This window comes from Cyprinus carpio, chromosome A17 (genome assembly GCF_018340385.1).
Source record: "Cyprinus carpio isolate SPL01 chromosome A17, ASM1834038v1, whole genome shotgun sequence".
NCBI classification, from domain to species: Eukaryota; Metazoa; Chordata; class Actinopteri; order Cypriniformes; family Cyprinidae; genus Cyprinus; species Cyprinus carpio.
The window spans coordinates 7245704-7271320 of NC_056588.1; the positions used below are offsets into that span (position 1 = coordinate 7245704).

General features: G+C 34.9%; 2 protein-coding genes, 1 long non-coding RNA gene and 1 pseudogene across 3 annotated transcripts in view; 2 read left to right on the top strand and 2 right to left on the bottom strand.

Annotated features, from left to right (window-relative positions):
- Positions 1 to 15641, bottom strand: part of LOC109110844 — a 101307-nt pseudogene extending 85666 nt beyond the window's left edge.
- Positions 1 to 18015, top strand: part of LOC122148138 — a 34470-nt gene extending 16455 nt beyond the window's left edge. The window contains exon 3 of the long non-coding RNA XR_006162112.1: positions 17885 to 18015. This is a non-coding gene — a long non-coding RNA (uncharacterized LOC122148138). The remainder of the gene's footprint in view (positions 1 to 17884) is intronic.
- A 280-nt stretch (positions 18016 to 18295) lies between these two features.
- On the bottom strand, positions 18296 to 19232 carry LOC109048985 (SRA stem-loop-interacting RNA-binding protein, mitochondrial-like). Its single transcript, XM_019066652.2, has 4 exons — positions 19104 to 19232; positions 18862 to 18920; positions 18672 to 18779; positions 18296 to 18570 (listed from the first exon to the last, which is right to left on the bottom strand). Exons 1-4 carry the CDS (start codon positions 19180 to 19182, stop codon positions 18502 to 18504), a joined length of 315 nt encoding a protein of 104 aa, XP_018922197.1. The 5' UTR covers positions 19183 to 19232; the 3' UTR covers positions 18296 to 18501.
- A 53-nt stretch (positions 19233 to 19285) lies between these two features.
- Positions 19286 to 24120, top strand: LOC109048982 (nucleic acid dioxygenase ALKBH1-like). Its single transcript, XM_019066648.2, has 6 exons — positions 19286 to 19535; positions 19932 to 20040; positions 20222 to 20384; positions 20712 to 20802; positions 22316 to 22509; positions 23598 to 24120. The coding sequence occupies exons 1-6, from the start codon at positions 19410 to 19412 to the stop codon at positions 24019 to 24021; spliced, it is 1107 nt and encodes a 368-aa protein (XP_018922193.2). The 5' UTR covers positions 19286 to 19409; the 3' UTR covers positions 24022 to 24120.
- Positions 24121 to 25617: the final 1497 nt, after the last annotated feature.

Sequence of the window (25617 nt, forward strand, 5' to 3'; positions counted from 1 at the left end):
CTGTCCAGAGACACACTCGAGTCAATATTCATGCTTAAAATGCAAGAGGCACAGGAATGGAATTAGGGGGAAATTAAGAGAGTACATATTAATAATCAGTGTTTTGTTTGCCAGTTATTAAGAGTATGAAGGGTAATAAAACCAATTAGTTATTGATTATAAGATTCATTTTTAGCTCTGTATTGGGAGGACTTTCTGCAGCAGTTGTGTTTCCACAGCACATTGCCAAACCTCAAGCTTAGACTGACAGCACTGTGAACATGACAGAAAAATCAAGTATTTATGTAGGCTGCTTGAATTGGGGCTGTCAGCATTCCTACAGACTCTGGCCGTGATTGAATGAAAATGTTAAACGCCTCAATTTCTCCCATCATATTCCCGGAAGGATTCAAACTTTTTTTTTTCCAGAATGCCACTGTGAGAAAGCCTTGAAGGACTTAGGTTATGTATACCCATATTTACATATGCCCCTCAGAAGTGTTTGTTCTTTTCACACTTTCAACATACTTGCATTGCAAAGACAAACTCCACACTCCAATGTGACAGCACAGGGCTTTTAGCCAGTGCTGCCATCTAGTGCATGCAATGTTAATTACAATCCAAATTATACAAAAATTCAAAAACACATATTTTAAGTACCCCTCTGAATCATTATAAAAAGGCCTAAGATAACTAACTCTTAATTCAGATAAGCAATTTATAAATCATGCAAAATTAACTGATCAAATAGCGAGGTAGCCTAACTAATGCACTTCAGCATCTCAGTCTCCCAATGTTTATGCCTTCATAGACTGGAATTGTGCTCTATGCATTCATAACACACCATAGTGAACATTAGACACTGAAAAGCAATGTTTCATTACATCCATAAATGTGCTGTTATGTAATACAGAATTATACAACAAGTCTACAGGTTACACACAGTACATACTTTAAAGGAGGAAAAGGTTGAAACTTTAGGTATATGAACTGGCTATTATCCCTTCTGCTTGTAATTCATTATATATATGAGCAATATCACATGAATAGGTATTGCTTTATACAACAGTTCAATGGCACAAGTCTGTAAATATATAAGAAAAACAACGGAGTGTCTTTAAAAACCCTTTTGTGCAGAACTACTTCCTTCCGCCAAATCTCAGTTTGACAGTTTAACAGCTGAGCTCAAGATCCATTACTAATTTGAGAACGTCACTTTAGAACTAGTTACGAAGGAACGTTGAGTTGCTTTATTGAAAGCTTATTGTATCACTGTATTAAAAGCTCTCTGTATTATATGTAGAGTATTATGAGAGAGAGATTGATTAAGCGAGTGTGATCACTTGCATCTGATAAAGCAGTCATTCTTCACCTCAATCTCATATTCACAATAAAACATTATTCTGAATATCCGCTGAGTGAAGGGATATCTTTGTCCTACTATTCTTTCATCTGTTAAAGGGATACTCCAGCCCAAAATGAAAATTTTGTCATTAATCACTTACCCCCATGTTGTTCCAAACCCGTAAAAGCTCAGTTCATCTTTGGAACACAATTTAAGATATTTTGGATGAAAACCCGGGAGGCCTGTGACTGTCCCATAGACTGCCAAGTAAATAACAGTGTCAAGGTCCATAAAAGGTATGAAACTCGTCATCAGAATACTCCATCTGACAGCAGAAATGCAATCTGGGTTATATGAAGCGACGGGAACACTTTTTGTAAGCAAAGAAAACAAAAATAATGACTTTATTCAACAATTCCTTTGTCAACAGTCTCCTCTGTGTCTCTCCATATCACTGTATGCTGCGTGTGCTCTTCTGTATAATCCGCGCCACAAGGATGTGCTGTTTCTATGTGTATTTAGCTTTGATTTGAAAGAAAACAGCACATCCTTTTGGCGCGGATGATACAGAAGAGTACACGCAGCATACAGTGATATGGAGAGACACAGAGGAGACTGTACTTCATATAACCCAGATTGCACACAAAAAAATAAGTTTTTATTGAATGTTATTCATATAAAGCAGTCATAAAAGTTGCTAGACAATTCAGTCAAAAGTACAAAGGCGGCACTCTGATATTCAGAACTGAAGTTACATAAAATTTTATGTGATGAGATTTTGCCCTCAGCCAAAACTATTTGCTCTGGAACAAATAATAGATTAATGAGACCAAAGACTGCCCATTAGAATTACCCAAAACAAATTATATCTCATGTTTAACCACTATAGAGACATCAGAGCCAGCAGCAAATTCCAGAAAATCTGGCCGATGTGAGGCTGCTCTCTGGACGAGTTCATGAGCACTGAACGGCCGCTGATGCCCTGGAGCTCACATCTCCGAAAATATTGACGCAAATTTTCAAATAGAGTTTATTTTTATTAACAAACCATATATGTGATGTCTAAACAAGTACATTCTAGAATTTGATATGTGTGGCAAGTCTAGCATAATCTATTTAATAATTAAAAAAATCTTCAATGCAACTTCATAAAGTTATCTCTCTGGGATCCCATAAACTCTCCATTCAGCGAATCCTCAGCAGATGCATTAGCATGACACGTTCCAGCAGTAATGAGAATCAGATGATGTGAATACAGCCTTAAATATGTTTACAATTCCTTCCCCCTTAATGGCACAGCTGAGAAACTCCTAAAATCAACACTGTTTGTCCTCAATTCATGGACACATTCTCTCACTGCCTGCTCGTTGGATTCATTTTGAAAAGATGAGTACAATGCAACATCTGTGTGACTTTTGGCACGCTCTCCACCATTTCCTGACAGTGAAGCAGCATCTGATGGCGGCACAGTCATAATGAAATGCACCGCTCTCTCCCCGGCAGCAGCCATCAGCTCCCACATTATCTGATACCCGGCTAGATCATTTGTAGCACTTTTGAACACATCATCTGCCTGAATCTCATGCTTGTCACAAAGTACAAGGACGCCAATTTGTTACCATGTGCCCGTAATGGTAATCTAGGCAGATCGTTCTATGCAGTTACTCCAGGGAGAATTCCAGCAAAACCCATCTGAAGTCTATGTAGACATGGCTAAGATAAACCTGGCTTGGTCAGTGTTGGGGCAGCTACTCTGAAGTTAAAGCAGTTTAACTTTAGTCAAGCTAAAAAGCAGTTACCTACACAACAAGCAACTAACAAAACACTGAAGTAATATAACAGGGCAATATATATATATATATATATATATATATATATATATATATATATATATATATATATATATATATATATATATATAAAAATCACAGATTATGTGCATGTTTATTTCACCAAGGCTACATCATAACTAAGCAATGAGTAGAACAATACAACACTTGCAAATAAATATATTTTATTTTAATTCCTCCCTACCACACAACCCAGCTCCATATAGTCAGAACAGAAATACTTGTTCAGAACAAGTATAAATAATATATACAGTAGATTATATACAGTAGCTATGCCAAGGTTGTGGGTTCAATTCCAAGGGAACATATGAACTGATTTAAAAAGTATACCTTGAATGCAATACAAGTCACTTTGGATAAAAGCATCTGCCAAATGAATAAATATAAATACACAAATAAATTATGCAGTTAGAGAAATTATCTAGCTCAAAAATTAAAGACATTTTAACATTGTTAAAAGGTATACGATTATAAGTTCATCCATTGGTATAAGAGATCATGCTCACAATCTAATAAAAAGAGATTACAGAGCACAAAACATCTTATCTTGCAGTTGAAGTACCTGAGCAGCAAAAACAGAAACTTACATAACCTTGAAAGACTTCTCAGAAAAGATTTAGATAATGTTGTTTACAACTAACAGGCAAAGTGGAAGCTAATTGGTTGCTGGAACATGAAACATGGCCTACGTAAGACTGGATAAGCTCTTTCCCTGTGGCTGTAGACAACAGGGGTGAAGTGAAATATATTTGTTATGATTCCACTGGAACTGGGATGTTTTGAAGGGAAGAATTAAAATAGAAAGCATTAATTTGCAAGTGTTATATTGTTCTGTTCATTACTTAGTCATGATGTAGCCTGGGGGAAATAAACACGCATGAAATCTGTGGGCCTGTGACGCAAAATTTGGAGTAAGAATTTAAAAATAAATAAAACTCACAGCACTTTGACTCAGTCTTACTCAAAGTGCAGCTATTTTCACATGAGTGTCCATCTGGTGTGCACTTCCTTTTATTGACAGCACATTTGGCGCCCCATTACAACTGATTCTGCTTTTCCCAGCCAACATCTGGTGCTTTGGCTATTGTTTTGTATTTTTCACCACTTTGTCTTCTTTGATGAAGCCATTTTAGCTTGCTGTTTGATTTGCTTCACTTAGAGTTGAGTGACATTGTGGAAAACGGATAGAAATTTCAGCTTTTTTTGTTCACAAGTGCGACATATCCAGTACACAGCGCCCTGGAAAAACTCTTAGTTGGAAGCCATTTAGCACACAAAGCAACATTTTCAAAGCAACAGTCCCCCTTGAAGCAACCTGGGATTAAGTGCTTTACTCAAGAACACAATGATGATGGTTCAGTTAAGGGCCTATAATTTCTGCCATGCTGAAAACACAGACGGAATCCTGGAATCCAGTTATAAAAATGAAATTTAGTTTGCATGTTTTGTGTGTCTCTGTGGGAATGATCGGCACAGTTTTGTCTACTACACAATCTCAAGCATGAAGTCTGCTAGTTTATGGTGTTTGCAGCAGAACTTCATCTCCAGAGCTGCTCTGGGAGTTCACTTCATGAGCATTTCACCATTTCATTTTCATAAAACTATTGTTATATATACACAGAAACTCAAAGGTGGCCGGATTAAAGGTCGAGTTTAAAAAGAAGAAATTATGCTTGAAATATATTACTATTGTACAGTATTTATTATTTTTCCAAGTAATGATAAAAATACAGTTTATTAAAACAACAAACATTATCATACAAAATCAACGAATTTTTCTAACATTTTTATTTAAACCTCTGTTGTGCAGCACTTTGTTAAAATTTCATTTGATTATATTTTAAAAGATTAATTACTTAAGATTAATTATTTTTAAAAGATTACAGTTTTATTCATTCATTTGATCACCATCATTTTTGAATTGATATGTATTAAACATTTCATAAATCACTAATATTGTTAAAAAAAATAAATTACTAAATTGTTAAATTTATGAATTAAACTGTTTAGACATCCTTTTTTATGTAAATTTAATTCATAGCCTACATTAAAACAGAATACAGGAAAGCACAGAATTTTAGGAAAAATAAAGGAATTTGTAAAAATAAATTAATTAATTTAACCAGATTTCACAGGGCCCTTTTCACGAATCGCTACATGTGGGGTTCAAACCAGCAAACCTATACTATTTACTTACTATTCAGGATTCACTCCTTCAACTGTTTTGCTAAAATCAACTTTCCACATCATAAACCTTTTGAAACGACTGGCTTCTCTTCTATTTCAGCAAACTAAAGATGTGGTCGTAAAAGCGGAATCGAATAGTTAACCAAGCCTTTCATTCAGTTCCTTTAGACCGTCCTCTCTGACATTGCAACCCCTCCCATGTCTCCTCCTATAACGCCTGTACTTGTCAGCATGTCCATGATGATCTGATATGCATTATTCATTAGGGCTAAGTAAGCTACATTTAATTTCCAAATCAGCTGCTCACATTCCCTTTAATGATATGCTAATAGCTAAGGAGACTCAATTCCCTTAGCAGCAGTCCCTCAGACTGGAAAAGTGTTTAGGATTGCATAATCGTGCCACGATAAGCGTCGCATTAGCCTTTATGTTTTCCTGTCTGCTGTGTCCTGTTCTATCTCAGTCAGCACAGTTAGCAGAACGATTATCTCTGGAAAACATGAGGTGTGCTAGTGCACATGCATATATGTGCAGAGCTAAGGGTTTTTTATTAGCTTATAGGTATTAAGCTTCAGGAAAATACACTTTGTACGCCAAATATATCTTGCTTTAAAGCAAATGGAAACGTGTAATTCACAGGCTAATTTACATTTCAAACAACGTGGCTTTGATTTTAGCCTAGCATTGTTACATAACTTGAAAGCGTTTGATCTTTTATACTAGCCAGTATTCCACCACACCAAAGGTGTTCAGCACATATGACTTTCTTTTCTTTCTTCAACTGATCCTTTTCTTTGGCATTAGCCTCTGGAGAGATAAGAAAAATACCTTTTTTTTTTCAAATCATTTTTTCTGTATTTTTTCCATTAATATTCACCATAGGGATTTCAAAAATTGTTTTAATAAAGAAACGTTTTTCTCCAAAATAAATGAATAAATAGACAATCCATTAACTGATCAACAGAAAAAAAAAGGAAAGAAAAAAAAAACACTGAGATGACTCACATCACAAAATTTGATTGGAAGCTCCCCCAAAAAAACATATACTGTAAAAAAAAAAAAAAAAAAAAAAAAAAAATGACAAGACTGTATTAAATGTCTTTTATAACTGAATAAAATGCAATCTTAGAAAGCAGTGCAAATGGTCAAATCAAATAAACAATGGTAAAATATAAAATTAGCTATATTTCTATTATCTAAGTTATGTATATTAACTCTAATTATCTATATTCATTTTATATTTAATATTGAAACATTAAAATTTTAACGTTAAAACATTAAAAATATAAAAAGTCATTTAGTAAACTACTACAAGTATAAAATAATAAAATACATGAATTTCCATTACTGTAGAGACTTTATGTCATAACAGACCTCTCTGATTATAGACTGCCCTTAGCTTTTGCAAAATTTGGAAAAACTTTTAAACATTATTGCTAAAAAAAAAAAAAAAAATGAAAAAAAAAAAAAAATTATCTAAGAGGAAAATGAATGGGATTTTTACTTCTGGAGCTGAAGAGGACAGAAAATGTTGATGCACCCAGAGAGAGAAAAGAAACAGGATTGGAAACATAGGCACCACAGCTCAAAGACCATGGAGAAGTTGAACTTCTAGGCTACGGGTCCACAATATATTTCTTCAACATCTTACATTTTCAAGATTAAAGCAAGCACAAGCAAGTTGATAATATAGTGTTAACAATTTAATCTACAGTACATTTATTCCAGTCAGCAGTTTCCAAACTTACTAGTCCTTTTAACTTTCATAAGGGCAGAGATTAAGTTCCTAAAAAGCCGACAGCAACCTGGGGTTGGTTAGGAAAATGAATATATGGCTCATCCATATGTTCAGTTTTCCCGGCTGCAGCAAACCTATGAACTGATGACCACAGCATTGTTCCTCCATGTGTGCAATCAATTTCTGCATTCTTCATTTTCTCTCTTTTTCCCAAAAGTAATTTCATTGGTTCAGATCTGGAGATCATGAATGGCACCTGTTGCACTTTGCAAGATACTTTCTAAAACTGTTTATAATGTACTGCCCAAAAACCTTTGTTACTACCGTCCTCTGATGCAGATGGAATATGACGCCGATTTATTACTTTAACGCATCAAGCACAGAAACAGTTCTTCCCATCCTCAAGTGACCTTTAATGACAACTAACCAAGTCGATGGAAGTGCACATCACAATTTCAAGCTAAATCAAAGAGAAAATGAAGACCATCGGTGTTTACAAAATCAATTTTATGCTAACTTCAAACCCTGGCTCATTTGTATGTCCGTAGCAGCTCATCTTCCTGGCTGCGATGAAAATACAGTATCGGTGCAACCTAAAAAACGATGATGAATTAGACGTCTTGGAGCACGCCTGAGCTAATGATAATCCGAAGGCGAAAATCTGAGATGACCTTCAGCGAGCACCTGCACATTAATCATCCAGTGATACGGCCAGCATTTCATTACCGGCCCCCGTATGATAGGTGCTTTCCTACACGCCTGTGATCTATTACATCATCGCGATTAGCATGGTACTCCAAGTTGGTGGCAGAGAAGAGAGACTGGTGGGTTGGAACATGGCGTAACAGGTGGCCTTGTCAATAAGGCTGCGATCCCAAACACACACGTTGCATAAAACTGTTTGGTTATACTGAAGCGCAAAGAATCACATTTATGGACTCACCAGAAACCAGTCACTCCTTCAGGAGAAGAAAAACATTATTATAGCACCTCGGCCACATTCTGTTAGAGTGGCTGTTTCTGATTTTGTTAAAGTCTCTGCCAACAAACACTGCAGGCTTGTTTTTCTCTCCAATACTACAAGCCAAGACGCTGACTTGCTTGGAACAACATCCTGTGCGAGGAACAGATTAATCATTTAGACAAGGAGGAAGGGAACGGTTCTAGAGTGAAAGTGAAAAGAAGGGAAGTGGGAAAAGACTGCTTTCTCACATCGACATGTGAGTGTTTTCCCTTAAAAGAATGAGCCAAGCCAAACTCAATCCAAATTCCATTTTTCCCACAATCAGATTACTGTCAATCCTCTTTCTTGCAGCTCACCAGAATAAGGAAGTCTCGGCTACAGCGGAGCTTCATCAACGGGGTGCCACTTCTGAGGTTTTTTTGAATGTTCAAGGATAGATCACGACCCAAAGCACACCCCCAACATCCTGCTTTTTGTGTTTAACTGGACCCCCAGGGCCAGCTGGAGATCAGGTTTGAGAACTAACTGTAGCAGTAACCTTATCAATGTAGTCTTTAGCAAAGATAACATGATGGCAATGACAGAAAATGTCCACCAATGTCCTTTCTGCTTCTGTGAGCTATAGCTGCTCTAACCCTGTAATCAGTCTCTCAGACCCAGGTAGCGCTCCGCTTCAGCAGGAGGGTCATGAGGAGGACGTTTCGGCTTCTCTGGGAGAAGTCATGTGGAATAAGCCCTCACTGAAGTCTAATCTGCTGTGCAAATGCTCCGTGAGGGCTGGTCAAGGACTTTGAGACCTCTGCAAACTATCACACTTCTACACACATAAACAAACATACAAGTGAAAAATGCAAAGACGCACATACGCAAACAAAATACCAACAACAACAGAAAATTAACCTATAAACAAAACAGTGACTTCATATCACTGTTCAGACAAACTCTCTGGGGTATAGAGGATGATGCTCAGTCATCCTTAAATAAGTGAAAAATCACACAGTCGACTTTGAAAACAGCCTTGGATAACTTAAGGACAGTGATATGCCTTTTGCCAAACAGAACATTATCGGAATCGGTTACCACTGCATCTGTCTGGGAAAAGAAATGCAGTGATTGAATTATAGTTATTTTCAAGGCTTTCAGTGTACTGTCATTATAAAATAAATTCATTATTGTTTATTTAATTCTAACAAGTAAACAGAATTGTAGAATAAATTGCTTATAATCTCTGCACAGGAGATTTGGTGTTATTTCTGAACAAAAGGAAATATATTGGTATCGGCAATGGCTATCGGCCAAAATGAGCTGAAAAATATCAGCAAAAATCCAATATTGTGCATCCCTTATATTTAATTTACCGATTAAAATCATAAGTAAGCATCAACACAACGTTTACAGGATAAATAATTTAATTCACCAATTTAACTGATTGACCCAAAATGCATGCAAAAGCAATGCAAATGTACCGAAGCTAAATTCAACAATACAACTTTTTTCAAGTTTTTTGTGCTGTAGCTTTCTGGTTCATATCATCCTATAATCAGTTAAAAAACAAATAAACACAAAATCAAAAATGAAACATTAAAAGTTAATGTCTTGTACTGTATATATTTAGCTATGATTTGAGATTATATGTTTAACTGCATTTATTTTATTTTTATTTTTTTGCTTTCAGTATAGTTATATCCCAAAATGGGTCATGACACGCCAGTTCAGAACCATTCATTTACAGAGTGGATTCTGACAGATTTCGATGCTTTGACGTTAGATCTATGATACTGACACAATGATTCACATCATCTCAGACTGTTCAGAGGGTAATCAGTCAGCCACGATAGGACACATATCCTCTCCTCAATAAAGACCCCACACAGGGTAGGAGATCAGGGTAGACTATCTAGACTATTTTCTGAGCAATGGGAAGAAAAAGTGCATTTTACAGCAGAGCCTCTCAGCATCAGTGAAAACAGATTACATCCGTTTGTGCTCCGATGCCCGTCTGACAGCGGCAGCGCATGGTACACCTGCCCTCCAACTTTGAGTGCATGCATTATTCAGCATCACTACAGCTCTGCGTGCCACCGGTGTTGTCGTCTAAAACTGCGGGCGTCCATATGCCGTAATCAAAGCAGGCCAGAGAGCAGCTTGTCTCGCTGTGATATCCTGCAGTTTCTACATGATAGTTTTTGAGAGACTTGGAGGGGAGGGAGGTGGCTCTAGTTGCCAGACTCACATTCAGTCTTGTGGTTTAGGTACTATAACTGCTGCTGGAAGTCGTTTTAAACTCCAACTGCAAAGTGTAAATAAATATTAATAATAATAAAAAAGTAACCAAATCAACTCAACAATTAAAAGTTAATGTCTATATATTTAGCTATTATGCGAGATTATTATGTTTAACTGCATTTTTTATTTTTTATTTTATTATTTGCTTTAAGTATAGTTTTATCCCAAAATTGGTTATGACACAACAGTTCAGAGCCACTCTTTTATCAATTTAACTCATAAATGATTTAATCAGTTACTTTACTTAATAAATATAATAATTAAAAGTATAATAAATGATAAATATTCACTATAAATAATTGTCTGAGACCAATAAAATTATGAATTAATGCAAAGAAATTTCCCTCTGCTTGTCAGCATGGATTTATACATAAAATTTATTGAGTGAATTTATGTCCATCATTAAAAACATTTGTCAGCTGAAACAAATTATCAAATGCCATTTTAATTAGTCTGAAATTAAATTTTAATGAACCACTTACAAGTACCAACTCTTTAAATGGTTCTTCTACTTCAAAAAGGAAGAAAATGAAAATAGCATCTGCAACTAAAAAATGAATTATAAGTTACAAAGGCACTGCAGGCTGGAGTTTGGATGACGCCAATGTTCTCCGGTGCTCTTCCCAAAAGCAGGTAACAGATGTAAACTCTCTCATCTGGCTCTCACGTCTGGGCTTCTTTCAATGGAGCCACACTGACATTTCAGAGAAAAGTGTTTTTCCTTACTATTCATAGAATACATTATCAGGAGAAATCAGCTGTTAAAAGGGCCAAAAGCATCTATACAAGAAACACCAACTGTGGACTCCCCAAGAATACTTTTTAAGTAGTCAATTTTGCCACCTTTGACTACTAATTATGTGTCAGCACAGTGGGAAAAACAGGGGGAAATGCATGCAAATCTATCATGCAATATCTAACAGCAAAGATTATATGACGGAAGAAGCAGGGGACTGTCAGATCTATAGGTCTTAGATATCAAGCCGAATTGTGTTTCAAGAATTGGGATATTTAGTGCAGAAGACAACAGCTAATGGACTCAATGGTCAAAACATCTGTCAAATCACATTTTTAAAAGACCAAACTGATTGCTGTAGACTGTCAGCATTTAGGCTTATGTTGAATGATATGGAAATAAATCAAATTAAATATTCAACTTTAAAGCCACTTTTCATCTATTTAATGCTTTACTCATTTGCCACAATAAAACGTTTTTTAAATTATCTTCAAAGCCATTGAAATCAATTGTTGGCCTTAATATAAACATTCTAAAAACTGATCATATTTGAATGTACTTCAATGTAACAAAACTGATCATATTTGAATATACTTTAATGATCTATTCAGCTGAACGGGTTAAATTATTTATTCTGTTTAATGAGCTGTTCAACATGGCATAGAATCAAGCTTGATCAAAATGTAACAACCTCCTCAAGCCCTATTTTTCAGCCCACCAATTAAAACAATTTTTCATAATCTACTCAATTCTATTAGGCAAGGCAAGGCAAGTTTATTTATATAGCACATTTCATACACAAAAGTAATTCAAAGTGCTTCACATAAAAGAAAAGATAATAATAATAATAATAATAATAATAATAATCACAACAATAATAGGAATTTAAAAACTTTGAAAATGATTTAAATATTGATTTAAGAGGTTTAAAATAAGTTTAAAACAGTTAAGAATAGAAAATGATTATACATAAAATATAGTGCAATCAGTTCGGACATTGCACAGTACTCATTCAATATAAAGGCAAAGCTAAACAGATGAGTTTTGATTAGTTAAAAAAATACTGATATTACTAATCAAATGGACAAAATCTTTGTAATAACAAAAGTAACATCCTCAATATAACACTATTTTTTTGGCATTTCACTTTAAAATACACTTCAATTCAAAGGTTTGGGGTCTATAGGATTTTTAAAGATGTCTCATATATTTATTTGATTGAAAATACAGTAGAAGCAGTAATTTTGTGAAATATTGTTTAAATGTAAAATTACTATTTCCTATAATAAAATGCAATTCCTGTGATGGCAAATTTAAATTTTCAACAGCCAATACACAAGTCTTTAGTGTCACATGATCTTCTAATATGTTGATTTGATGCTAAAGAAACATTTCTTATCATTATCAGTGTTTAAAACAATTCAATTTAATTTTATGTATCCTTGCTGAATAAAAGTATTAATTTATTTTAAAAAAAATTAAACTAACGTTCATGTTAACATGGTTATTATAAAGTGCAAAAAGTAAAACTGTCTAGAATCTCAGCAATCATTACATGACACAAAAGTGAGTAGTGATTTAATAGCGGAGATGGAAATCACTTGGTAGGCACAAAGAGCAGGTGGTCTGGTCTGCAGAGAGCAGAGGCATGGTTAACTGCGTGAAACGCCCCCATTACATGAGTCACACGCTGTGGCCATTACAGAGCCGCAACACCTGGGAGCTCCCCCATGATCCCTTGCACTGTTCTCATGGAGCAATGAGACATGCTTGTCCTTCTGCAAAACATCCACTGCCTCCCAAAAACCCTCCTCCCTCACAAATTTTAGAGCTGAAACATGAAAATATGCAAATGTGGTGATACCAAACTACAAGTATATGTCTTATTCCACTCTCTAGTTCCCTGTAATTTGAATTAGTATATTACGAACATGAATCCAAAACACTAGCCAGAACCTTGATACACTAAACACTGATGATTCAATTACCTGCAACATGATTATGAAGTTATGCATTAAAATGTAGCTGGTATTTATTAATACACATAACAAACTATATGCCTGGTAATATTTATTCAAAAGTGGGAAAATTTGCCAAAAAAAGTTTTAATAATTTTAAATTTAGTTCAAACTTCAATTCTGATTTAACAATATCTCCAGTTATTAAAATCCATACACAAAAGTGATATTGTGTGCCTGGTTACAGTGACATGTCAGATTAATTAATTGAACTAAATACTATGGTACTAAATTATTACAATATTCAATTACTATGGTTTTGTCATGGTACTCCATGATAATGCAAAATATACAGTGGCTTTACTATGGCATATTTCAAAAATATTGTGACATGGTAAATGTACAGAAAAACATGGTATTACCATAGTATCATGTCCAAAAAAAACATGGTAATATCACAGTAGATTAACACCCCCAACCTACCCCAAAGATGCTTAGGTGTTCACTATTTCAGACTTTTAAACCTGTTAATTTGTCCATAATGCAGAAAAACAGTAACTGGAAAACATCTAAGTAAGAATGATCCGAAACAACCTGAGACCAGTGAACTGAATCGCCTAGTGAGAGAATAATTAGAAGCCAAATCTCTCCTCTATATTAAATCAGGGGCCTGCATTAATTCTAATCAGCGTGTGTAGCCAGGCTTGACTGCGGGCCCCGAGGGGGATAGAGAACAGCACCCTATCCTCCACACCCAGGCCTGGCAGAGAGTGCATCTGGCTCGGACCCTGCTCTTCAGGGTTCAGCGCTTCCCTCCAGCACTCAGACTCACACACACAGGTGAGAGTCTGCAGCCTTTCCCTGCTCCAGCTGTTTAACTGTACCTGACGGAGCTGTTCAAATGGCCTTTGAGACACAGCGATGGAAATGGCAGAAGAATTATTGCCTGGCATTTGCAGCTATGATCCTACAAACAGCAAGGTAGACTGTCAAGGGTGTTTAAAGATATTTTAATTTAATGGTGTGTTTTGAAAGCATGATCAATGTTTAAATAATGAGACTTCATGTTGATCATTGACTTTCATGCCATCATATTAGATTGAGTAATGTGCTGGCTTGGATGACATTTATTAAAATATGATTGCTTATTAAAACTACATGTAATTAAAGATTGCATGTACACACACAATATATATGTGACCCTGGACCACAAAACCAGTCTAAGTCGCTGGGGTATATTTGTAGCAATAGCTAAAAATACATTGTGTGGGTCAAAATTATTGATTTTTCTTTTATGCCAAAAATCATTAGGATATTAAGTAAAGATCATGTTCCATGAAGATATTTTGTAAATTTCCTACTGTAAATATATTAATACTTAATTTTTGATTGGTAATATGTATTGCTAAGAATTCATTTGAACAACTTTAAAGGCGATTTTCTCAATATTTTTATTTTTTGCACCCTCAGATTCCAGATTTTCAAATAGTTGTATCTCAGCCAAATATTGTCCGATCCTAACAAACCATACATCAATGGAAAGCTTATTTATTCAGCTTTCAGATGATGTACTGTATAAATTTATGAATTTCGATAAATTGACCCTTATGACTAGTTTTGTGGTCCAGTGTAAGATTATGACTAAAAATCATGTAGAATGCAACACAAAATTCTTATGAGAGAGTGGAACATTACAATAAATATTCCTGAAATGTACTCCGCTTATATCATTAATTATATACCCATAGTGGCTCCTGAAACAATGCAAGTTTTGATTGTTCAGCCCTTTTCTGGATCTCTTGGTAGCAAACCAAGCAAATCATAGAAGCAGCACATATTTAGTGCACTCTATGGCAAAAGTACCCATTAATCTCTATAAGGATTTTCAAGAAAAATGTCCATGTCAGAGCCCAGGGACCCCTTCTTTTCTGGCTACACTCCACTTTCCTATAAAATAAGTGCAAAAGCCCCCAAAAATGAAATAAAAACGAAAACAGTCCACACAGCAGATAAAACCTATCACCATCAAGACAAAAAGTTTTACCTTTGATTTGACAGCCCAGTACTCCTCTGTCCCATACTGTTTCTGAGAGTGGTGAGGTAGTCAAAACTGATGACAGCCGTCTGAAAACATTCATTTCAGAGACAAAGAAAACTCTGAATAAAAATCTGCATACTGGACACAGAACAATACATTTAAAAAAAAAATATATATATATATATGTTTTTTAAAGTAACACTGGACAGGACAATACATTTAAAATATGCTGTATTTGCATTTTACTTTAGATATTTTTTTTAAAGTCATTTACTTGCTGTGATTCAAACACAACTATTTAAAAGTATTTAATATACATTTAATATTTAATAAATCATTTAATATAAAAGTAATAATTATTATTTAAAAGTTTTCAAAGTTTAATGAATTCAAAGCATTAAATGAAAAAAAAAAAAACATCATATTTACTGTCGCAACTTCCCTCCCAAATCTGATGATGCTGAGATAATTGAAGTCCACATTTTTGCTGGACAAGTAAATCCTGACGATGCAAACACTTAAGTGGCAACAGATGATACCTACAGTAGACGAACAGCCATGTGAGGAGCTGCAAAAAGACAGAGATCCATCAACATCATCACTGAGCAGCTGCCCCTGTAGTAACTACACTCAAAACATCAGCTTAATTTAAAAAACACACACAAACCAATGTTATACTTTAACTGATCATTGAATTTATCATAATGACTCTAGTCATATGCCTTCCCACACACAGTATGTAAACAACAAATAAACCATGAATGATATACTAACATATTTTTTAAAAATAATAGTAAACGATACTTAGTATTCACTAATAAAGTGTTGGTTACTTTGATTAAATTAATTTGCTGCTGTTAAAGTATTGGGGGCGTGGCACCAAGTTTGTGGCGTCATTGGTTTACATGTGAGATGGTTATGAAAACTAATAAATGAACCGGTTTAAGCAACTGAAGCAATATTTAGATATTTATGAAATTTATGAATGAGGTAAATGAAATACCACCACTACATAGTTTAAACAAAGGAAATCGAAACACGAGTGAACCGGTGTCATTCATAACATCAGTATCACAAATATTGTTTGTTACACAAGCGCTTGCGTAACACACAGCGAGAATATAACAAAATGACCGCCACCGTTTTATTGCATGATGTCTGAGTTAATAACTGTGACTAATGTTGTATTTTCAGAGAATTACAGAACAGGTGACTGATTTACCTTCATTGGCTGTCATCCGCTAACCGGTGTCGCTCTGTGACCTTTAAACTCTGGCGTATCTGTTGACAACGCAACGTGCGTGACGCGCAATGCATCATGGTTATTGAAGTTTACAATTATATTCAATCACTAGTGAAAAATACCCATATATGCCAATTAAAAATTAAATTAACCTTAAATATTAAATATTTCAAGGTATTAATCTATTTTCAAGCGTGCCTTCCATGTAAGAAACTAACACAGCTGTGATTTATTTTCTTACAAAAATACATTCTCATGGTTGAAACCTAATTTTAACATTTTCAGATAAGTACCACAACATTAAATTATGGTAAGTGGATGTAAGCTCAAAAATTAATGACCATATCCTTTTTTTTTTCAATTAAATGATATGACTGAGCAGATGCTCACAGCAAAAAAATAAATAAAAATCAACCACATTCTTCTTACAGGGAACCTCAGGCTACAAATCTATTTTAGAAGGTAAACACATTATATACAGTGTTTCTTTCAGGTGAAGAGGACAGGACAGGGTGATGGAGCGTGACGAGATTTAAGATGACATGAGCTCGGACAGATAATGTGACCGGAACATTAGCAAAGTCATCCTAGATGCAGCCTGATTAACAACACTGATTAAATGTCTCGTGCATTTGCATAGCATAAGCTATACATAAAACACTCAAGTTATCACTCATCTATTACATTTAAAAGTAATTAAAGCTAGATTCTTGACATTTTTGCACTGCTAGTGTCATGTAGTTAGCAGAACAACTATAGAGAGAGAGACAGAGAGAGAGAGAGAGTGAACGTTAGTAAAGAGTTCAGATGCAAAAGCCTCTAAGTGGCTTCTGAAATTTTCTTCTAAAATTAGATTTTTTATCAGGCTTCTATATTTATGTTATATATTTATTTCACATAACTGACATAGAAAAGGACCTATACATTCCCATTAAAGTAAAATTACTGAACCTAAACCTAGGAGCCTGATAAAAATGCTAATTTTAGAAGAAAATTTTAGAAGCTCCTTAGAGGCTTTTACATCTGAATTTGTTTTATTTTTTTATATATATATATAATATATATATATATATATACTATTTTTTATTTTTTTTTATATATGTGTGTGTGTGTGTGTGTGTGTGTGTGTGTGGTTGTCTTCAAACAACCTTTGCAAACGCCTCTCTCGCGTCACACCTCCCGCAACTAAAACATCACAAACACAGCTCTTAAGGATCTATTAAAGTGAAGTCATGTCTCAACAAGTAAAATTAGTCTACTACTTTCAATAAAAGGTCCAACATATTAGGAATACTTTTAACTTGAAGTTCAGATTGCCTGCAGAAAAGAAACTCTGCAACTTTGTTTCATAGATGAAACCCAAATCGATGAATTCTATAAAATTTCTCTAGTTTGTGTAAAAAATGTTGTAGTTTTTTTTTTTTTATTTATGTTTTTTTTGTTTGTTTGTTTGATTCTTTTTTTCTCCTTTTGTGGATTTATTGTTGGGTCGCATCCACCTTCAAATTTTGCTTGCACTTCTATAATTGAAAGAAATCTGAATTTCTTTTTCCACACCAGCTAAAGAAACTCTGGCTCTGGGAGGAGGGTCTGCTACAGCAGCCACGCCCCAAACTCTTGCCATTGGCTGGATGGCTAATATATATGTTGGCAGGCAGGTAAGACATCCTATCAATGCATATGGACCGAATACAATGATTGGACAAACATTTTACGATCTTAAGACTTCCACAGAGATAGATATATATTTTTAAATATTTAGATCACTTTAATTATTGTTTGCACTGAGGATGTGAAGAGACTTTCACCCAATATAGCAAAAAAATATTCTTGGAAAAAATATAAATATAAATAAAAAATATAAATATTTTTTAGAGAGCACTTTAAAAGTTTTGTAAAAGGCAAAATGCTGAAATACACACAAAACGAGTAGACTGACAAAGAAAACCCATCTGTAGCCAACACAACAAATTACTTTCCAATCTTTTTTTTAATTATTTGATTCATTTCATTAAACATTTTATAAGAAAGAAAAAAACACTAGACAATACAACAATCAACACTCATTAGGCTTCTGAAAAACAAGTGCGCCCAGTGACCAGACATCCACAATAAATACAATTCTGTGTTACTGAAGACACTTGATGCTTGAAATCAGATCATTTCTGATGTCCTCTTCAGATGTCTTCTGCTTCTTTGTTTGTTTTTCTTCCAGAAAACGGCTTTCGGTTTTTCTGCACCTGGAGCTGCATTAAAAGAAAAATATAAAATGAGATTAGATGCAGATGTTCAAACTACAATGTTTACCAGATACATCTAATGGCTACTTCATCTAGTTCCCACTCACCTTTGCTCCTTCAATGATGTGTGGATCCTTTTGTAATGCATTCTGCAGTCCTTCCTCAGTAGTAAACCCTATCCAGCAAAACCCCCGATGAAAACCTGTCTCTTTATCCTGTTAGACAAGGGAGAACTCATCTCAGCAATACAGACTTTTAACAAGATGAAACATTACATCTTAGTGCATTCGTACTTACAAATGGCAGTAGACACTTCTTCACCTGGCCAAACTGCCCGAAGTATTCTTTAACTTCCTCTGAAACCGAACACAGTGCAATAACATACATTAGACAATTATCTGTTGTACATACAAAACATTATTATGTTCTATTCTATCAATGATGCTGCGAAGTTAAGTAAGGATAATGACTTTACTTACACTCTTAATATGAATTTAATCTGATGTAATACCATGGATTAAATGAGATCTTTTACTCACTCGTTGCGATGGTCCATGGTACTTTTGACACAAATACTTCAAACACCTTCTTGCCTGCTGCTGCTGCTGTCGCCGCCATGTTTAGTCCTTGCGAATGAAGCTGACGGTGACCCCGACCACGTGACCAGAAGAAAAAAAATTATTCCATTAACCTACACAGTTTAGAAACTTAAAATATTGCATTAAGATGCATTTCATGTTCATAGTCGTTATTTTATTTACGTTATATAATAAATATATCTAAATCAAATCGAAGATTTTCATTGTTGACGTCAGAAGTAGAAAGGTCACAATTTGACGGCAAAGATGGCAGCCTCCATAGCGGAGCATGGAGAAGATGCTTTTAGAAAACTGTTCAAGCAATACAAGAGGAGAAATCCTCCTCCAGACTTCAGTGAGGTCATTAATTTCTCCAAACCTTGTAAAGACAAGGTGAGCCATTCAGATTTGAAGAATATTTCCGTATTCATTATCTTTGACACTATAAGTGTTTCCTAAACTGTGTACAGTGTAGTATTATTATTGAAATTAGTCAGTTATTAGAACATATGATTGCCTGTATAAACCAGACCTTATAATAACAAGGTGAGCTATCTAGACTTGAAGAATATTGGCATATTCAGGTCTTTACTTAACTGTGTATATTATTGTAATTTTTTTTTTTTTACCAGTAATTAGAATATGTTATGACTAAGATTTATTAATTAATTTGGCTGTGGACTGTGTTTATTGACTAATTCTAGCATCAGGTATAATATTAGATGCTAACAGAACTTGGCACAAATTCAATTTTGGGTTTCTAGTCATTAAAATTGTCTGCTTTGCAAGGTTTTTACCTGTGAACTTAATTCCGCTCCTATAATTGAGGAAGATGTTTCCAAAGCTGGTCTTCGGCCGGTAAAAGACTGGAGGGCATTTGGTCTTCATGGATATCCAGGTATGGTTTAGACAGGCTGGTGACACTTTTGAATAATTAACAATCTGTATGTTCTTCGGAATGTAAAGGATTTTATGGGTTTGCTTGAAACTCCCTGACATGTTGTTATTGGAATCTTCCATGTCTTTCTGTGTACGTTTGATGGGATTAAATTAACTATATTGTTACTGTTGGAATGTAGGGTTTATCTTTATATGCAACCCATTCCTGCCGGGTTCTCAGCAGTACTGGGTAAAGCAGTGTCTGAAGATCTATCCACGGAAACCCAACGTGTGTAACCTGGATATGCATATGTCTTCTGTGGAGACTGAAAACATCTGGGAAAAAAGTATCGATGTTATTCGGTAGGATCCTGCCTTGCATTGGCAATTTAGTGGAATATAATTTATTATATGTTATTTTTGTGCATTTAGGCAATTTTTTTGAATAAAACAAATGTCATATATGTGTATTTTGAGTATCTTCTTCCTCTGCTGAGCATATTTCTTCCCCATACACGCTTTCCTTGTGGCTATGTCTGTGGTAATTGTACTGAAACCTAGATGGTAGATTTGAGGATTTGCAGTTTGTTAGAGTCTCTTTATCACAAAGCATTTGTATAAATGGTTTGCACTGCACCTGATCTATCTCACAACTGTTCCTTATCTGAATGGGTCTGTGTATTATTGCAGGAGGAAAGGCTGTGGGAAAGGAGAGCCCAAAACTTTGCTTGAAAAGCTGCGCTGGGTGACACTGGGTTACCACTATGATTGGAACTCCAAGGTACTACTTTCACTTTCTAATGTGCTTTTAGCGAGCTTCAGCTGTGCGTCTAACACATTTTTTTTTTAATTTTTTAACAATGACTATAACAATTTAACAATGAGATTAAAGAATCCTGTAAAATGTTCACAGTTTCCACTAAAAAAAATCTTAAGAATTTCAACCAATTTCAAAACTGAGAAACTTAAGAAATGTTTCTTGAGCATGAATTCAGCATATTAGAATGATTTCTGATGGATCATGTGACAGTGAAGACTTGAGTAATGACTGCTGAGAATTCAGCGTTTGCCATCACAGGAGTAAATTACTTTTTAAGTATATAAAATAGAAAACAGTTATTTCAAATTGTAATAATATTTCACAATATTACTGTTTTTACCTATTTTTTTGTATCAAATAAATACAGCCTTGGTGAGCATAAAAACATTACAAATCTAAATCCAAATCTTTGAAGGTGCATGTATAATATGTTTGTTTTATAATTAGTCTAACCAATACCAGTATATACTTTTATTGATTTATTTTATTGTTTTGCAAAGTAAGTATATTGCTGTGGAGCCTATTGTTTTTGCTGTAGAGAAAAAGAGAGGAAGAAAACATTGTCCTGGATCTTCTTAGCATTATTTGCTCCTTTCCGGGCATTTCATCTCTAATTGTACAGGCCTGATGTCTGCCTGTCTGGTTTATATGCTAATTACATAAAAGTGTTTAGTCTTCTGTCCTATTAAATCAGCTAGGAGGTGCACACCGGATTCATTAGCTCTGAAGTTAGTTTGACGCCGCCGAACATCTGACAGCAATCAGTGAATTTTAAACAGAGACTCTTTCCTCCTCCCTTTAAGTAGAACTGAAGGCTGAGGCGTTCACCCCGCTCGAATCAGACGCATAAGCTGCTAATTCAGCTCTTTAGAAAGGCTGTGTTCATATGATTGTCCATTGATTACACTTTCATGCATAACCGCTGACAATGACCCACTGCAAAAGACACAGAGGAGAAAGAATGCTGCAAAATATCTATTTTATCATGTCAGTCATGATGTTAAAGTCATATTTGCACTTTGCCACAAAGACAAAACATCCATTTTTTTTTTTTTTACATTTCATGATCAAAGAGAATCAGGGTGGAAGCTTATTTATGCCATGTAATAAAAAATAAAAAAAAGAAATTTACGACTTTTTATCTCACTTTTTTTTACTCACACTTACAAGTTTATATCACAGTTTATTGTCAAAAAAGTCTGACTTGTGAAATATAAACTTATAGTTGTGCGATTAAAAAGTTGAAGTTACCTTTAAAAAAAATTTTTATTCCGTTGTGGAAATAAGCTTTCATACACCAGGGTGGCGGGGTGTGATGGTTAATTATCTAGGTTGGCTATTGTGCCCTTGAGCTAACCTGTGCTGTAAGTCGCTTTGAACAAAAGTGACTGCTAAATGATTATTCATAATAAGAGGCATTTATGCCATTATAGTATAATGAGATATAGTGTTCTGAAATACTTTTGTTCTGCAGACTTACTCTCCAGACCACTACACTCCCTTCCCCAAAGAACTTCACTCGCTTTCTCACAAAGTGGCAGCAGCCTGTGGCTTTCCTGGCTTTAACGCAGAGGCGGGCATTCTCAACTACTACCGATCTGATTCGTCGCTTGGAATCCATGTTGACGAATCAGAGCTTGACCATACCCGACCTTTGTTATCTTTCAGGTGAGGAATATTTTTTTACTCAAATTTTGGCTCCATATGCTGACTCATATTACTTATGAGTGTGACAAGTTGGCTTGGATTAATTAACATGGATGTGCTGGGCAATTTAATGTTGTGTGCTTCAAATAAAAACAGGAAGCTTTTTAGAACTAGAGCAACATTCTGAAGAAGAAAGAATGCACGACACTACAATTCAGATGTTTGAAGTCAATAAGTTTTTTTTTTTAATTCAGAAAGGATACATTAAAATTTATCAAAAGTGACAACACAAATGCTGTTCTTTTGAACATTCTAATCATCAAAATATTCTGGAAAATACAATTTCAACATTAAGGAGAAGAAGAAGAAATGTTTCTTGAGCACTAGATATAAAATTAAAATTAAAATGATCATGTAACACTTAAGATAATTGTGAAAATTCAGCTTTTCCATCAAAGGAATAAATTACATTTAAAAATATATTAAAATGGAAAACATTCCTTTTATATTGTAATACTATTTCACAATATTACTGTTTTACTGATTTTACCGACCCCAAACTTTTAAACAATAGTGTATGTATTTTATTATTTCTGTGCTGCACAGAGAATGCTGGGAAATTAAATTTAGTCGTGGATACTTTATTTAAATATATTAGTTAATTAATACCATATTTTTTGCCATGATGCATGCTCCCACGTCTGATAGTCAGGACTCAAAGAAAATCACCAATTAAACAAAAAAAGAAAGAAAAGGTTCATGGCAGAAATGGAAGGATTTTGGTCAAAATTTTAAATAAATAAAAAATAAAAACTTTAATTGTGGCTGTTGACCACAGAGTTTAATCAATACTTATTCTTTGTTGTGTTTGAATAGCAATTCCACCAAAATAATGGTCATTATGACATGATGGTGATGTTCATGAGTGTTCATCTACTAAATATGATCGTTCTGACATGACTTAAATGCAGCATTGGTGATTGGAGATACAGAAGGTTGTCATTGTCTAATATTGCTTAAAAAATAAAATGCATGCGCCATTTTTTCCATAAAGACATCTTAAGAAATGCATTCATAACTCTTTTTTTGCTTCTCACATTTAATGTTAGTTTTGGTCAGACTGCTGTATTCCTTTTGGGCGGGACTAAGAGGGAAGACCGCCCCACAGCCATGTTCATGAACAGCGGTGACATAATGGTGATGTCAGGACCCAGCCGCCTACTTTATCACGCAGTACCCTGCATCGTCTCCGCCCCGGCTGGAAACATGCTGCCACCCTGCCTGGGCCAGAGACTAGAGACGGAGGTGCAGGACGATGACATCATCCAAAGTGTGTCCGAAGAGGATTGGGATGTTTGCTCCTGGTATTTGCAGACGTCTCGGGTAAATGTGACCGTTCGACAAGTACTTGCTTCTGGGCAGACCTTTCCAGATTCACAGGCATCACATTTGTCAACAGACAGCTGTGAGAAATCAGAGGAAGGAAAAAATAAGAAGAGGAAAAGCGAATCAGGCTATGAGCGTGACACCTAACGTGCTTGTACTGAATGTCTTCCGAGTTTTATTTATGTAAAATGCATTTGGTATTAAAGATTGTACATATGACTGCAAGTAAATGCATTATTGTGATCACTTCCCAGATGATGACTCTTCGTTCCAGAGCAGGTGTTGGAAATACGTTACCACTTATGTGTCAAGTCAACTCAGCTTAAAGCGTAGTTCTTCATTTTATCCTGTCATGACCGACTTCACACACAATACTTCTCGGTCTGTAGAACAGCGGTGACATTCAGTCCAGTCTGTTGTGAGTCGTGACAATTTGCCTGGTGCAGGTCTGTTGATTTAAGGCTGGTTGCCATGTTTGCTCACCCAGGGCTGTAACACTAAACAGAGCTGACCTTCAGAGAAAACCAGGGAGACGGCGTATAATCTTTTTAATCTGGTCAAGCGATGAAAGCCAGTGTGAGCCAGTATGCCAGTGTGAGATTGCCTTTGACAAGTTCCCCGAGGGATCCAGGTTGACTCTGCCATTCTGACTGAAAACACTGGGGGCCTGCGTTACCATGGTGATAAAACACTTCTGTCACCGAGTCTGCCTCTCATGAAACCCTATCAAAAGTTCATGTCTGCATGTGAGATTTGTAAGATTAATGTTTCTGATCTTTAACATGCTGTAAAAACATAAATGCTCGACGAAAAACATGATAACGCCATTGTACTTGGATATATAGGGTATCGTGGTACTGAAAGATTATAAAATTTATGTACTGTGGTATGACACGCAAAAGTACCTCAAAGAAAAGATACTATGGTTTTGTAGGAATACTATGGTATTATTATTCTACTTATCATAGTATAAAACAACATTATTAGACCATGGTATTGTGATTATAGGCTACCATGGGTATGTACCATATTCATTTACCATAGTATTTAGATCTATACAAATAAAAGTACTGTGGTGGTACCATAGTACATTGATGTTATGAGATGGTACTTCAAAATATTTCAGGGTGCTGAAATTCTTTATATGATACTTCCAAGAATATCATCAGTGTTGTAGTGTAATAAAAGTCACAAAATTTCACTCTGTTTTTTTTTAAATAAATAAAAATAAAATATATAAAAAATTGGGCTCATTAATTTGAAAGAAATTAATTGTATGTTATAATATTAAATTTGGTCACACTTTATTTTAAGGTCCAATTCTCACTGTTAATTAACTATTATGAATTATGCCTCAATAAATTCCTAATTACTGCTTAGTAAGGTATTTGTTAAGTTTAGATATTGGGTAGGTTAAGGATGAGAATATGGTCATGCAGAATATGTGCATTATAAGTACTAATAAATAGCCAATATGCTAGTAATATGCATGCTAATAAGCAACTAATCAATAGAGAGAATTGGTCCCTATACTAAAGTGTTACCTTAAATTTTATTAGGGTGCATGAAATTGTTCAAAAGTGATAATAAAGGTGTTCATAATGTTTAGACTTTTGAATTTTTAATTCATAACAGAATCCATAAAAAAGTATCATATTTCTACAAAAAGATTAAACAGCACAGCTGTTTTCAACATTGATAATAATAACAAATCAGCATATTAGAATGATTTCTGAAGACTCA

What these genes read in the sequence shown, in the direction of transcription:
- LOC109048985 (XM_019066652.2), bottom strand. Translation starts at nt 19,182, where the DNA reads ATGGCGGCGACAGCAGCAGCAGCAGGCAAGAAGGTGTTTGAAGTATTT. An exon ending in AGAAGTGTCTACTGCCATTT is followed by an intron (nt 18,780 to 18,861) that starts GTAAGTACGAAT and finishes CTTGTCTAACAG; the next exon opens with GATAAAGAGACAGGTTTTCA. An exon ending in ACATCATTGAAGGAGCAAAG is followed by an intron (nt 18,571 to 18,671) that starts GTGAGTGGGAAC and finishes CTTTTAATGCAG; the next exon opens with CTCCAGGTGCAGAAAAACCG.
- LOC109048982 (XM_019066648.2), top strand. Translation starts at nt 19,410, where the DNA reads ATGGCAGCCTCCATAGCGGAGCATGGAGAAGATGCTTTTAGAAAACTG. An exon ending in TGGTCTTCATGGATATCCAG is followed by an intron (nt 20,041 to 20,221) that starts GTATGGTTTAGA and finishes GTTGGAATGTAG; the next exon opens with GGTTTATCTTTATATGCAAC. An exon ending in CGACCTTTGTTATCTTTCAG is followed by an intron (nt 22,510 to 23,597) that starts GTGAGGAATATT and finishes ATTTAATGTTAG; the next exon opens with TTTTGGTCAGACTGCTGTAT.